At 44.5% G+C, this 16299-nt stretch overlaps 1 protein-coding gene and 2 non-coding genes across 3 annotated transcripts; all 3 read right to left on the minus strand.

The window, feature by feature from the left end:
• Positions 1-7335: 7335 nt before the first annotated feature.
• Positions 7336-14697, minus strand: ATP5F1B (ATP synthase F1 subunit beta). The gene is made up of 10 exons (XM_061615208.1): positions 14497-14697; positions 12473-12655; positions 11601-11775; positions 10716-10837; positions 10242-10426; positions 9582-9740; positions 9036-9158; positions 8571-8783; positions 7894-8095; positions 7336-7573 (listed from the first exon to the last, which is right to left on the minus strand). The coding sequence occupies exons 1-10, from the start codon at positions 14627-14629 to the stop codon at positions 7476-7478; spliced, it is 1593 nt and encodes a 530-aa protein (XP_061471192.1). The 5' UTR covers positions 14630-14697; the 3' UTR covers positions 7336-7475.
• LOC133382650 (small nucleolar RNA SNORD59) lies at positions 10494-10567 on the minus strand. The gene has a single exon (XR_009762035.1). It is a non-coding gene; the product is annotated as a small nucleolar RNA SNORD59 (small nucleolar RNA).
• Positions 12354-12426, minus strand: LOC133382649 (small nucleolar RNA SNORD59). Its single transcript, XR_009762034.1, has one exon. It is a non-coding gene; the product is annotated as a small nucleolar RNA SNORD59 (small nucleolar RNA).
• Positions 14698-16299: the final 1602 nt, after the last annotated feature.

Below are 16299 nucleotides of genomic sequence, written 5' to 3' on the forward strand. Positions count from 1 at the left end.
CAGATGCTCTGCCACTGAGCTACAGCCCTTCCCCACCAGGTCTTTTGCGTTTCCTCCTAGCCTAGCATGTGCTCTGCCACTGAACAATGGCCCTTGTCTCTCAAAAGGGAGCACAGCCCCACATCCCAGCTGAGACCCTTGAGACATTAAGGGCAGGGGGGCAATTTGGCTTCCCCATTTTTATTCTAGCCCGCTTTTTTCTGTGTACAATTGAATGGAGCAAAAAGGGGGAAAGGCCGCTCATGTTCCTCCCCTGTCCTACATCTTACAATCCTAAGTGCCTGAAGTGGGATGTAAGTGTGACCCCAATTACTACTCCTTCCCTTTGCTTCACTGAGTTGTATGGAACAGGGCCAGCCCTACCATTAGACAAAATAAAGCAGCTGCCCTAAGCAGCAGGTCCTGAGGGGCAGAAAGCAGACAGAACTGTGGGCTGTGTGGTCTGCCCTGTGCCCTCAGGTGTGGGGAGGGCATTCTGTCCCATCACCGTTCTCAAAGGAAGATTCAGCTCAGCCAGTCTGCTCAGTTTCTGTACGTGGAATGAATGGGGGCACCATCTTGTTCTTCACCTCTGACAGCAAAAAGTCTTGGGAAGCCTTGAACAGGGGAAGGAGGTTGCGATTGGGGGAAACGTTTGAGGATAAAATGCAGTCGGGGACATAAGAACACAAGAAGAGCCTGCTGGATCAGGCCAGTGGCCCATCTAGTCCAGCATCCTGTTCTCACAGTGGCCAACCCGATGCCTCTGGGAAGCCCACAATCACAATGGTACTCTCTCACCTGCGATTTCCAGCAACTGGTATTCAAATACATACTGCCTCTGAGGGCTAGATGCCACTATTAGCATTATCCTTCATGGAGCTGCCTAATCCTGTTTTCAAGCTATCCAAGTTGGGGGCCCATCACACAACCTCTTGTGGGAGCAAATGTAATAGTTTAACTATCCACTGTGTGAAGAAATACTTCTTTTTGTCTGTCTTAGCTCTTCCCACATTCACCCCAATTGGATGACCCAGACATCTAGTGTTTTGAGGGAGAAAACCTTCTCCTTACCCACTTTCTCCACTCTGTGCATAATTGTATACACCTCTATCATAACCCTCCCTTACTGGCCTTTTTTCTAAACCAAAAAGACCCAAAGGTGGAAGACCCTTGAGAAGCCCCTCTGGCATACCACAAGGGAGGGAGTGTGTGTGTGTGTGAGAGAGAACATTAATTTTTACTGAGGACAACCCCCCCCCCAAAAAACACTGTGCCAGCTCTGTAAGCCAGGAACATGTTGCTTACAGCCAAGCATTATTTTGACCTCCTCCTCCTCCTCCACGCCATCTCCCAAACGACAAGGGGGAGAGAGTAATTAGCGGAGGGCAGCTTCCTCTTCCTCTAGTGCTCAGCAGAGGAGACTTCGGAAGCTGGAGGTAGAAAAGAAAAACCCAGACGTTGCTTTTTCTGTTTTGCTGCACTGAAGACAAGCACTCTGACCTCTTCCCATTGATCGGCATAACACAGGCCTCATCTTCTCGCTAATCAAAGGGGAGTGGAGGCGGAATGGGACCATGTGGCAAGGTTCTCCCGCTGTAATAGACCAGGCATTTCCCGATGACAAAGCAAAGCTGTAGGTTTGTGCTGCCCCAGTGGTGCAGCTTCCCTAGCTAGCGGGTTCCCACGCAGGAAGAGGCCTTTTTTATTTTTTTAAAGATCTGCATGAACATTCCAGTCCCTTTAACGGAGGAAAAAAAGACTTACCTGAAGAACCAATGCATGGTTCTGCATCTTGGACAGCGGGCCTCATATATATCAATGTTGTCACAGGCAAGGAACAGCAGCAGTGAATTTCCCTGCCCCCATCCCCATTAACTGTGTGTATACAGGGTTAAGCAAAAAGTGAATCCAACATTCTGTACCAATATCAAACAAAATCCGCATCAACTGCACCATTTTTTAAAAAAGAGCTGCTGAGAGCCTTTTTGATTAAACAATGGAGTATGAATACTTTAAATGTTATCTTCTTTACAAAGAAAAGCAAAACCTTTGTCCCTCCAGATATTGCTGAACTACAACTCCCATCAGCCACAACAAGCATGGCCAAAAGCCAGATATGATGGGAGTTCAGCAACATCTAGCGGTCCAATAGGAAGCTGCCTTATACCCAGGTCCTCCCTTAGCATGTGAGAGGCCCGGGGCAAAAGCATAGTTGGGGGCTCCCCACATTTGCTCTGGGTCACCATCTTGGTCTTGGTTGAGTTACTGTAGGTGCGCAGGCACCAGTCCCGGAACTGCCGGCCCAGCTCGCTGTCCCCGGGCCGGCTACCGCTCGCTGACTGCAGCAGGAGCGGCGGCAGCTTCAGCATGGCAGGCAGACAGGCAGGCGAGCGAGCCCCCGTCCCAGGCGGAGACAAAGAGAGAGATAGAGTGCTGCGCCCTGCCTAGCGTGGGGAAGGCGAGCAGGCAGGCAGGGAGGAGCCGGCTGGTGAGCAGATCCCCAAGCATGGGTCCCCCCAAAGTGCAGGACCCGGGGCAACTGCCCCGCTTCCTGGTGCCTAGGGGCAGCTCTGCTTATACCACAGCAGACTATTTCCCATCTAACCTCATGTTGGTCTGACAGCAGATCTCAGGCTGGGGTCTTTTACATCATCGACATCCTGATCTTTTTTAACTGAGAAGCCGGGATTGAACCTGGGACCTTCTAAAATCAAAGCAAGTGCAATATTACCGTTAACTATGGTTAACTATGGGATTTTTTAAAGAAAAAAATAAAAGATGTACGTGTGCAAGAGAAGCTTTCTAAACTGAACAGAGAGGTTTAGAGAATTTATTTTGCTTCTTCTCTCATCATATAAGAGTTTAGAATCACCCAACCATGTAGATTTGTAGTAGGTTCAGAACAGACAAGAGGAAGTATGTCTTCACAGGATGCATAACTGACTTGAGAAATTAATTTTTGCAAGTGCTGGTGAAAATCATTAATGCAGAGATAGTTCTAAAAAAGGACTAGGCATTCATGAACAGTAGCGTAGTGGAAAATTCAGAAGTACAGGGTCCCTTCATGATAGTCACAGCCACGCCCCCTCCCCCCTTTTCCTTGCTGGGTTGAGAATGAGATCCTTGTTAATACCTTCTCTCACAACAACAGATGTTCCTAGGAGCCCAAAAGTGTGAAAGGGGAGCATTAGCTACTGAGAAGAGTCTTCTCAGCGGCTAACTCACCTCCTTTACTCTGATTGGCAGCAAAAGACAAGGATGCATGTTAGAAGACTCTTCTCGGTGGCCTGTAGGATGCTGGAGATAGGGACCCTGCTCCCAAACAAATAAGGGGACTAAGACCCCCTGAGACCCTGGACAACTATATGCCTGTTCATGTAGAATAAGGCTATCAACAGTTATGAGTCATGATAGCTCAATGGAATCACTTTGCTCAAAAGTAATGTGCCCCTGAGGACCAAATGCTAAGAACATTCCAATGGGAGAGGGCTGTTCCCTTCAAGCCATGGTCTTGTGTTTTCCAAAAGTATCTGGTCTGATCTAGGAAATAAATTCTTAAGTACCACGTAAAAACTGACTTCTGCATAAGTCTGTTCTTATCATTTTTACATATCTGCTTCTGCCTTTAGTGTTTAGATTGGTATATGTAATTTTGTCTTTATATATGGTTAGGTAGCAACCTTGAACTTTATACCAGAGATGACATATGGATGTTCTAAATCAGCCTTCCCAATCTGGTGCCCTGCAGATGTTTTAAGCTGTAGCTCTCATCTGCCCCAGCCAGTGCTGTAGTACTGCTGGAAAGTTTAAAGATGCTCAAAGCTTCCAAAGCATCTGGAGAACATCAGATTGGGGAAGGCTGTTGCCCAACCTGTGAGCTATGGTCTAATTACTGAAACAACTCTGCATAGATTGTGCAGACCTGCTTACATTTGCTTATTTTTTCTAATATATTCTGCTTCTACTAGTTATTGGGAGGAATAAAGAGCAATGCATAGCCCTGAAGTTCAGGCTATTGGAAATCCTTTTCAGTCCCTTCCCCAAGATTTCCACAGATTAACCACCCACTTTGAGGTCTATCTGTGCAGGGTTAGGGTCTCTGTGTAGAATATCCTTATAAGAATGCTCCAATCCAAAGCCTATGTCCTTGGAAACAATATTTACTTTTCAGAACAGATGCTTTAAACCAAAGCGTAAATTGTATATGAGAAAATATGACCAGGTTGTTAATGCTGCAAGAGCCTAAATAGAATCAAGTTAGGCCCAGACAAGCAACCAAATTATTGTAGTGATGCCCCTTTGTCACAAGGGGGCGTTTTGAAACAGGCTGATTGCAAATGAAAGCCCCATTTGCTTAGGTGGAGCTAGTTATTAGCCAAACAAGCAACTGTTTTATATTTTTAAAATGGTGTCAGGAGAGTCTGCAATCTGCCACCCCCTCCCTTGAAATGGAGCAGTAAGATTATGAAATTGACAATAGAGTGATTACAGATTCTCCAGGGCTTCTTCTGAATTAATCCCATTACTTGCACATCACAGTTGTCATGGGCAGTTATTGATTTATATTCCTTCTAGTGCAGCAAAGCTTATTAATCAGTTTTAGCATCTTTAAATTGAGCTCCCGGTAATAGCTGCACTAACAGCATGTAGGATTCCCAGCTCTCATGCCAAGAGAAATGTCATCTACATCTACTTAAACAGCTTTCAAAAGCAGACGAGCACTGGCAGAAAATGAGTTGGCAACCTTAACAGGAGAGAAATTAACACCTGGATGTTTGGGAAAGGTCTGCCTAGTGTTCAGGACTGACTTTGGGGGGGGGGAGCAGTAAAAGTAGCAGCGCTGGCCCAAGACATTTTGCTGCCTGACGTGAAGCCCAAATGGAACACCAACATCTGCTAGGGCCAACCAATTTTTGACAGACCAGGTCTTGCCTTCACCTATCCCTCCCACATCCTGCATTCGAAACATCCTCTGCTAAAAGAATCTAGTAGCAAGATTGTGGAGGGCCTGTGGCAAGAGGCTAAAAAACTGCTTTGAAATAGAAGCTGCTGCCATAGTACTTAAACTTTTAATAATATATCCTCTTTATCCCCCTTCCTACTTTACCTCTTTTTAAGAACTTCAGTAAAACCGGTTCTTAATAAAGAGACTGCCAGGGAAAAGGAAGATGGGCTGGACTTTATATTCCCCAGCAAGCTCGTGTTGCAACAGCCTTTTGGTGCTTGAACAAGATTGTTAGGATCCTGACAGCAGTAAAAAAAACCAATTCTGTTCTTAATTTATCACTTTTCCCTATCCAACATTGCACTTTGATGGTTGGTAATCTGAAAATCTCTAGTCCAAAGATAATGCAACAAGGGCCCAAATAAGTCCTTATGGTTGATCTACTTGATCTATCAAGGATCTACTCATAACTCTAGGAAAATATTTTTCAAAAAAAATGGCTAAATGGAGTATTTTCCCTATTGATTTCTCTACCAAGAAGCTTCTTTCTTCAGCAGAATACCACCTCCTGGCAGCAGATTCTAGGACACACTAATTATGTAGAATACCACACTGTAGTGTCCTATTTCATTGTATCTACAAACTGCAGAGTAATAGCAATTGGCAAGCTTCTTTGGAAAGATGCTTGTCTGCTACTGATTTTTTATGAACATGTTCCAAGGATTACTGTTTGACAACTGCCACGCTAGTTCAGGGCTTGCAAATTTTCCTGTGGAGGGCTGTTAACTCACACAAAGTCATTTGGAGGTACAGCTGACAGTAGGTGGCACATTAGCAAAAAGTGGTCAGAGTTTGCAGCACTGCTTAACTATGCTACTCCTTCTCTGCAGGCTGTTTTAATGTTAGACCACGGGCTGCAGCCCCACGTCATGGACTAATGTGCTTTAGCTGGAGCAGTCCTAAACGGGTCATCAGGAAGAATGTTACCTTGCTTTCCGCTACAAGTATGTTGCTTGAAACACACTGTAGCAAGCCCCACCAAGAAATTTGTGGTAGAGTATCTTCTTATCACCACAAATGGCACAGAAAATCCCATGCTTAACCATGGCATCTGGAGCATAGTTCATTTTTCTTTGGAATACGGCATAATAAACTGTGGTTTAGGAATGAGGTGTACTGTAGAGGACAGGGCAAGACAGAGAAAAAAATCCATTGCATTCACATACTGTAGTAGCATAACCTGCAGCAATCCTAGGAATACAGCCATACCAAACTGTTTTCAGAGGAACAGCCTTCCATTAACTGCGACCCTACTTAAATTATATTCAACTCTTATTCTCCCTCTCAGAAAAAGGAATGCCTGTGATATTGCTTGTTCCACCCTGTATAGGAAAACAACTTGAGTGGATGACCAGTAACAAGTGAACTGATAAGGAATGTTAGAAGCTTGTTTCATCGTTACTACTGACTTTAGGCCTGAATCAAGTATCTGGTACACAGTATGTGCTCTAGAACCACAGCCTCTTTGCTTTTGAGTTTGAAATTTACAAGGGAAATTGGGGAGTACTTAACTTTCCCCTACCCACTCCCTCATCCCGTGGGGATGCCATGCCAGATATGTTCATTGGATCTGATAGGGAGCACCAATCAAAACATGCAAGTTATTGGTTTAGGCCAACTAGACTATTCTGCACCTATTAATCTCAGTTTTGAATTCAAGTATGTAAGGAATTACTTTTCCCTTTATCTGGTCAGATCACCGGCAAGCCATGGCTTATCCTATATAGAGAGATAAACAGCAGGAAGGAGGCATGTTGAAGCCTAGTAAAGATGCTTCCTTTATCTGTATTTTTCTGCTGTGACTGATCACAAAATATGCATGCATCCAATAGCTGTGCCACTCAGGATAATTGGGAAAGAATTATCATGCACTGGGGGGGTGTTGGAAGCTGTAGTGATTTATCTAGCATGTTTTTCTGTCCTTTAAGACATTCATAATAGGCAAGGACGTTCAGAAAGCAGTTACAAGATTGAAGAGGCGTTTTGGCCTACTCTCCAAGGAATGTCAGCTTGCAGATGAGTAGCTGGCTGCAAGACATCACATTAACTTTGTGAATAAGCAGATCTAGTGCTCGGGAAGCGACTAGAAGCAGTTAAGAGGGGAAGAAGGCAAGAGTCAACACTTAAGTGTTTCTTTCTACAATGTTGAGTTTTCTGTGTGAATCCAGATAACAGCAGTTCCCTCTGCAGGGTATCTAGGGCATCCCATGAGCACATCAGTTCCAAAGCAGCCAGCAAGAACTCTTGAATGCTCAGCAGGTAAGGATCCACATACTCTACTTACCTCAAGCTATGGCACATGTGCTACAGCCCCCACCCACCCCCATTTGCAACAAGACATACATCACTTCTATGATCTCACCAGAAGTTTTATTGAAAACTTTAAATATTCTGCAGACGTGTTACACGACTTCCCATTGGGGAACCTGGACAACATGAACCCATGGAGAATTTGCTATAGAACAGGTTTGCCTCATCATTCCTAAGTCTATGAATGCTCCTCAGCCAACTTTTCAGCCTTTGCCACAGCTTCTTCAATAGGCCCCACCATGTAGAAAGCCTGCTCTGGGAGATGGTCATACTCTCCTGCAAAGGAAAAAATAGGCAGCGAGTCAACAATGGGATCAGCTAGACCTGTTCAGGAAAAGCAACAAATTGGCATCTTTGTTTATGGGCAGCATAGTGCTACTGTATAAACCTGTTTTATTCATTTTCTTGGAGTTTCTTTCCATGCTAAATCGGGTAGAAGTGGTAACTTACTATGGTTTACCTGTAGCCATCTGAAAACCCATAGTAAAGGGTCCTCAACCATTACTCCTAGAGTTCCCTACATCTGGGTGTATGTATAGAAAAGCTGACCACTGGCCATTCAAGTGGTTACATGTACTACCAGGACAATTTCTTACCTATCAGGATCTGTTGGAAGCCTTTGATGGTTTCTTTCAGGGGTACCAGCTTGCCAGCATAACCAGTAAAGACTTCAGCCACTTGGAAGGGCTGGGACAAAAATTTCTGAATCTTGCGGGCACGGGCCACTGTGAGCTTATCCTCTTCAGACAACTCATCCATACCCAAAATAGCAATGATGTCCTGGAGGGACTTGTAGTCCTAGAAAGAACACATATATGTAACTGGAGACAGCAAGGACACTCTGAAGCACAGCAAGTCAGTACCACTCCCTATATATGCATATATGTGCGTGTATATGTATATATATTATTTTATGAATTTTGATTGCATTTTATGTATTTTAATTTATTTTAATGTTTTTGTGATTTTTATTGTGTACAATTTTATTATGTACAGGCTCGATTTTACTGTAAGCCGCCCTGAGTGCCCTATTACAGGGTAGACGGGCAGGATAGAAATATTTTAAATAAAATAAATAAGAAGTCACGCACCCAAGTCTTGTACATTCTGCCTTTTGAACAGCATTGCTAGTTAGGTAAGCTCACCACTGGTGAAGCTTCTTAGTATAAACTTGTGGAGGGTGTTTTTGCAAACCTGAGAAGTAAAGTATTTTTTCTCCCATGGACCGGCGTGCCTTTATTAACATATTTTGTGCCTAACTGATCCTCCTTACCTGCAAAATCTTTTGCACTCCACGGGCCACATCATAATGCTCCTGCCCTACAATATTGGGATCCATGATACGAGAAGTGGAGTCTAGAGGGTCCACAGCTGGATAAATGCCCAGTTCAGCAATGGCACGAGACAGCACAGTGGTGGCATCCAAGTGGGCAAATGTGGTTGCGGGGGCTGGATCAGTCAAGTCATCAGCTGGTACATAAATGGCCTAGGAAGAGAAAAGACTTACTACAGAGCCACACTACGCATATGAACAGCTTAAATGTTATCCATTCACAGCTTTGCACCCTTATATGAGGAAGGGAAAAGGCTGTATCAGATCAAGGGGAAGGGGGAGTGTGGTTGAATGAAGAGAGAAGCTTGCCTCTCTTCCAGAAATTGGCTACTAAACAAAGCACAGGGTTAGCTTTGTGGGCAGTTAAGCTATTATTAGAGAGGCACTCATTTTAGCAGTTGTTACCTGCACAGAGGTGATAGAGCCCTTCCGAGTTGTTGTGATCCTCTCCTGCATGGTACCCATATCAGTTGCTAGAGTAGGCTGGTACCCCACAGCTGAGGGGATTCTGCCCAGCAAGGCAGACACCTGGAAGAGAAAAAAATATGTAGTGCTTTAAAGCTAGTATGGTTGACTATTACAAGATCCCCAACTTGTCTGCAAAACAGCAATCTTTACATAACTAATGCAAGAACTACAGTGGCTGGCTAGGGCAGCAAACAGCTATTCCTCCACATGCTTTAGTGGGACCTTGTTGAATTAGTTTCCTTCAAGCAAAAGCAGGAAACAAACTGAGGTCTCAGCAGGAAGGGAGAGCAAAAAACGTCCTTTGAAGTCCTAGAATTCCTGCCTTCATAGGTTTAGCTCCCCCTATCTGGAAACATCCAACACCCAAGGGAGAAATGCCTGGCTCACATCCACGTTAGACCAACGCCCTGTCACTAAGCCTACTTTATTTAAATTGGTAGATGAAGCCCATGATTGAGATAATCCTGCCACATCCAGCCTTACCTCAGATCCAGCCTGTGTGAACCGGAATATGTTGTCAATGAAAAGCAGTACATCTTGACCCTCCTGGTCCCTGAAGTATTCAGCCACAGTCAATCCAGTTAGAGCAACCCTGGCACGAGCACCAGGTGGCTCATTCATCTGTCCATAAACAAGTGCGACCTACGGAAATACCACAGTGCTAATTTCTGCCCTGTGTTAACTATGTGACTGCAGGTTCCCAACTTCGTTATACTGAACTAGTACAACAGGGTACAGTGTTCCTACAATTTTCTTGCAACTCATCAACTCCAGCTTATTCTTAACACAGCCCACCAAGCTTCAAAAGGAAGCCAATCAATCCCCTTTCTCTACCCCTCTCCCAGGCCATCCGACAGTAGCTTCAAACTATAAACGTGTTTCTTTCAAAGGCGGCTTCTTGATTGTGCTACTAGAAATGTAATGCGAAAGTCTCTTCAGTCCACATATTTTAGTAACTGAGTTAATTTGCTACCAGTGTTTGGCTCAAGATCAGACTAGAGATTCAGAATTCTACAGACCTCAGTCTGAAGCAGAACGCCCAATTTCTGGTGCAAGTTACAATATTTCCACTTTCAAAATGGCAGATTAAGCCAACCACTCCCACAATTTTCCCTACCTGGGTAGCATGAATAGCCTTCCTACCTTGGATGTGGTATCTTTCAAGTTGATGACTCCAGATTCAATCATTTCATGGTACAAGTCATTTCCTTCACGAGTTCTTTCCCCAACACCAGCAAACACTGAGTAGCCACCATGGGCTTTGGCAACATTATTGATCAGCTCCATGATCAATACTGTCTTGCCTACACCAGCACCACCAAACAAACCTAGGGAGAAAAAGCCTGTTTAATACCTAGTCTTGAATTATGCTCCCGCAATCATCCTGCCTGTTTTCCTTCTCAGAAACAAAAGAGTTGCTTCAGCAATCTCAGAAGAACGAAAGTCATAAGTTTGCTCATCAATGAAGGAAACAAAGTCATTGTCAAGTCAACAGGTTCTTAAATTTTGACTGCTAATGAACAGGAACCCAAGATATTGGACAGGAAGCTTAGCACTCAAGTCATGATCACCCTACTCTTAGGACCTATTCCACACAGGTCCTATCTGATAACTCACCAATTTTACCACCCTTGGCATATGGTGCAAGGAGGTCCACAACCTTAATGCCAGTGACAAGGATTTCCTGTTCAACACTCATTTCGACGAACTCTGGTGCTTCAGCATGAATAGCAGCAAACCTGCAAGAGAAAGTTGGCCGCATGTTATGTGATTTGTGCTCCTATCTTGGATATTCACAAAGTGCTTACAGATAATTCTTGTACCCAAAACCCAATTATTTTGTATTAAAACACTGTGCATCCTCTAGGTCAGAATGGACATGGCTTCTTCTGTGTTAGAATCATAGCTTTCAATTTTAAAACTTTGAGCTATCATGTATGCAAAGGTATCAGTCAATAGTAGTTTTAGTACAGTAAGATCTGGACGAGGGATAACAGACTTTGAAATCTATACACTAGGTTCCATGAAGAACAATGGAATATCTAAATCATGTATTATGAACAAAATGTTTTGATTTCATTTCAAGTTTATTTCCATGTTCTAGCAAGGAGTGCTGGAATTCACTTGTCTCATTAATAAATCTAAACCAATCCTCTATACTATATCTTATAAACTCATGACACAGGAACTGCTCTACAGCTGTAGAGTTAACATGCTGCTATTAATATGGTTCAGACTGAATTTAGCATTGCTGTACAGCCAGAAGTGCTCTCCAGAACTTAATTTAAGAGCTGCAAGATTAAAAAAATGAAAAAAAATTGCTGGCATAGCTTCTGCTGCATGATTCTTCAGACCCTCATCAACTGTGTGGGTGCTCTACTATCTGAACTCAACAGTAGCTAAACATTAGAATAGCAAAACAAATTCTATAAAACTGAAAGGAAGCCAGTTAATATGCTTTTGGCACCAGCCTATCATTTAACCCTCAGATTCACACTTAACTGTTTGGTTGTTATTGGACCTCTTTCATCTATTGGCTCTCCAATCACATTCATGATTCTTCCAAGGGTCTCGGGTCCTACAGGAATTCTGATGGGTGCACCAGAGTCCAAAACTTTTTGGCCTCTCACCAAGCCTTCGGTACCATCCATAGCAATGGTACGAACAGTATTCTCACCTACAGTGGAAGAGAACCTTTATATAAGTTGCCTTTCCCACCAAGCCAGTGTCTGAGGAGTAGAAATACATTTTAACACTCTGCAAAATTTCTCACTCTGTATTAATCCCCAAAGGTAAAGTCAAGTACTAAAGCTGAGCTTCTAGCTGAGGATGACACAAGGCTTGGGAAAGATTTGGTCATGCAAGCAATGTACTTTTCATCTCCTAATGAGCGCAGAGAACACAGATTAAGAACTACAATTCAGTAAATTGTACCTACAGTTCTATGACTGAAAAAGCTTTACAGCAAAGATTTGTTTCAAAGTCATAACTGGATAGCAAGTCAAGACTTCAGCAAGACTGGAAAGACAAAGGGTCTCTGGGATTGAGAATTTCAAATGGATAATCTGCTACATATCAAGGAACTGTTAGGCCACAGAATGCCAGTGCCCTCTGAATTGCTTATATTCACCTGAAGATTTAGACATGAGTTAGAGACTGATAAACAGCCCAGACTAGATCACAACACTGACCAATACTACCAGCCAACATGGCCTTGTGTCCAATTACTGTCTAGATGGCAGTGGATTTAAATTTCCTTCTCAGATCATAAATATGGCTTCAGCAAGCTCAGAAGAACGAAAGTCATCTTATTGATCATCAACAAAGGAACAGTTACAGGGTAGAGTAAGGTTAGGAATTCAAATGGCACTTACCCAAGTGCTGTGCTACCTCCAGCACCAGCCGTGTATCTCTGCCTTGAACCTCAAGGGCATTGAGGATTGGTGGCAGCCCCTCATCAAACTGGACATCCACCACAGCACCAATGACTGCCACAATGCGCCCGGTGGAAGTTCCAGCTTTAGCTGAAGGTGCTGTCTGTGCAGCATAGTTCCGGCCTAGAGAACAGAGGACAACCATGATAGACAGGACAATTTAGGGACTAATCATACAGCATCTTCATCCCTCCACCAGCAACCCACAAAAGAATCAAATACCCCAGGAATTAGCTTAAGACTCGTTCTCTTTTGGCATAGAGAACCTACTGAAGCCAAAAGACACTCCGATTGTGACCTTAATTCCTAACAGCTTGAAGTTACCAATGTGAAACTAAGTAGATAAAGCAGCTCAATGGTGGAGTGATAACGAAACAGCACTGCACCCAAGCACAATACAAGCATCCTCCCTCCAGGATATGAAACTCTGGAGAAAGGCCTCTTTGTGGAGGGACCTCTAACACTGCATTAATGCACAATGTTTTCAGACTCTCTACGTTTAAGGAATCTTAACCATATTAGTACCGATAGGCATACTCTCTTTTAAGGGAAGATTCCTTATCACTACCAATCACCTCAATGAACTACAAATAAGCTTCAAGCAAACTTGGGCACCCCACAGCATAGCATGAGAATTACTGGCCCAGCAGTTTTCAGGGCTATACCCCTCCCTGCCAATAACTAATGGCAGTGTGGTGTAGTGGTTAAGGTGTTGGACTACGACCTGGGAGACCAGGGTTCAAATCCCCACATAGCCATGAAACTCACTGGGTGACCTTGGGCCAGTCACTGCCCCTCAGCCTCAGAGGAAGGCAATGCTAAACTCCCTCTGAATACAGCTTACCATGAAAACCCTATTCATAGCTGCCATAAGTCGGGATTGACTTGAAGGCAGTCCATTTCCATAGACAAAAGCCCTACCCCATATCAAATTTATGCTTAAGTTTATACACCCCCAGCTTGTTTTCTAGCTACAGACCCCCCATTCCCCAAATCCCAAACCAGTGATTAAACACTCATTTTAAACCAGTTTTTTATGCCTTCTACTTCTCTCCCCATACACTGCAGACTTAGAAAGGTAGCTTTCCATGCTCTGCCTAGCCCAGCTGCGTACCGGCAACCCAGACTCACCTTCCTCACCACTCCATGGGCAACTCCCCCTATACCTATCAACTCTTTCTCGCATAAGCTTTTCTTAAAAGCCAGGCCTCTTCATACCTGCCAACTTGCCACAAGTGAAAACAGCGGCAGGAGTCTTGCATATTTTAGAACCGCACCGCTTGCACACGAAGAATCACTCCCCACCACCACCTTACACGCCGCAGAAGGCTCTTCTGTTCGCCATCTTAGCGCACTCAGCATCCCCTCTTAACAGAGCACTTTGCTTCCTAGAGTTGCCTACACAACATACCTTTAAACCACATTCCGGCACCCCAAGGCACCTGGGAACTACAATTTGTTATGAGTGCTGGGAATTGTAGTTCTGTGAGGGATAAACTATATTTCTCGCGATTATCGGGGAGTGGGTGTAATTAAAAGTATTGCGTGAACGCAGTTTAGTTCTAAAATGATCCTTCCTAACCACGCGGCGCATGAAATGGCAGCCTGTATTCTTACATACATGATGACTTCTCGTGCAGAAAACATAAGAAACGGATGGTGGTCACGATGGGTAGATATTACTATAATACGCCTCTTGAATGGGAGCAACATCGGGAGAGTTGCTTCGCCCGTGCCCTGCAGGTGGGCTTACCAAGAAGCAGCCCGGTATTCTCCGTGGGAAGAGAAGGCTGGACTAGATGAGCCTTTGGGCCTGACCCAGCAGGGTTCTCTCGGGCCCAGTGGGATGGGTGCCCCTGTTACCTCTCCGCAGGCCGAGGCCGTCAACCCCATCTTCGCTCCCGCCACTAGGCCCCAAGGTGACCCCGCCCTCGGGCGCCTTCCCTTCTGCTCCCTTCACTCACGGGCTTCGGAGGCGGAGGCGGCAGCCCCACCCCGGAGCTTCAGCAGATCCTGGAGCGGACTCGGCGCGCTCCGCACCCCCCGCAGCAGAGACGCGGCCGAAGAGGCGCAGCAGCGACCCGCAAACCCCAACATGGCGGCCACCGGCTGACTGAAAGAGTAACCCCGCGGCCAGCCTTGATCAGGTCGGGCTGAAGGGCGGGATGGCAGGGCCGGAACCGGCTATTGGTCGGCAATGTTCGGTTCTCTAAAGTCTATTGGACCAACTGCTTTGTCACTCCCCTACTAGAAGTATCGCTGGTTGGAAAGGGCTTGACGTCAACTGTGCGTCGCTCAGGCTGAAGGGGCGGTGCTATGGGACGTGCCCAGTTAGCAAAATACTAAAGCGTCAGCCTATTTGGCAATGAATCTGCTCTTCATTGCTATGAGTCTCCGTTACTGGCTAAAGCCGACACCTTTCAAGGAAATCCTGCTTGCTAATTGTTCGGAATTAAGGAAGCTCCCGCCCTTAAGGATGTGATTTGTGAAAAAAAGGGCGGGAAAAATATTTAAGGACCTGTACTTATCAGATATGAGAATTGTCTGTGCACGTGTTCCAGATTTGTCCTTGCTATAAATGAGACATTGTCAGCATTTCGTTAGATGGAAGGGGCGTCCGGAGACCTATAAAGAGCAAGTGATTTGCAACAAGAATGCCAATTCCAGATTTCACTGAAAATCTAATTTGAATGGGTGTAATCATGTTTACTCAGTACTCCCGGGTTGGTATGCACATTTTCTAGGATTGGGCTACATGTTATATCAAGGACTTGCTTGACTGGCAGTGCTGCAATTTTAACCATGTTTAAGAGGATGTAAATTGTTTAGGATTGTGCTGTGTATTTTATCATATATTTCCACTTACAACTATACATATCAGAATTCCTCAGTTTTAAAAATAAAATTACTGTCTGGGACTGGAGTGATATGTGAATTTGAACAGGAAACAATGTATTTGCACATGTTTTAACGGTTGCACTTTGTGCAAGGGAAAAGCTGGAACAACAACCTAGTGGAGTTGCCAGCATTTTTTCTTGCAAAGCTGCTGTGGTATGCTACTCTGCTGGGGGGGGGGTGTCACCTGATCAGATTTGGGGGCAAGTGCAAGGGGAAGGGGGGAATCCCATTACACTACTGCAAGGATTTATTTGAATACCGCCCTATGGTATTAAGGTTTGCTGAGAAGAACACATTCCCCTTATGCAGTTCTTGGTGTCAGTCATCCAGTAAAGCAACCAAGGCTTTTGCTGTCCCCAGAATGGGTCTGAACCAGATTGAAAAGGATCCAAATAATTAGCTTAATCTAAGAAAACCTGGAGTTATATTCCCACTACTTGTTCTAGGACAGGAAGGTAGGGAGCCTGATTTCCTCTAACCCTCATGGGCCAAGTTTGACAGCTGGCTGCCCACCTATCAATCAACTGATGTTACAGTGATGTCAGGTGATGATTGTCAGGACTCCAAAGCATCACACAGAGCTTGCAAAGATAGTGAATCTGAGGCCAGGGACTGTCTTCTCAATGATATTTGTAAACAGCTCCTTTTGGCTGAAGAGTGGGATAAAAATGCCAATAAGAACAATAATGACATTTTTAGTATGTTTATAACTAGGCTGCATTAGAACAGAAATGACCCCTTGACATATTCACAACTTGGATGTTCAAGTTGCAAAGAGGTGTTGTTTTATTCCCACTGTTAAGGGCTTGGTAATCTTTCAGCTAGGGATGTTAATCGGTTATTTATTAATTTGTCTGTTATGGTTGTAT

The sequence above is a fragment of the Rhineura floridana genome, chromosome 3, assembly GCF_030035675.1.
Source record: "Rhineura floridana isolate rRhiFlo1 chromosome 3, rRhiFlo1.hap2, whole genome shotgun sequence".
NCBI classification, from domain to species: Eukaryota; Metazoa; Chordata; class Lepidosauria; order Squamata; family Rhineuridae; genus Rhineura; species Rhineura floridana.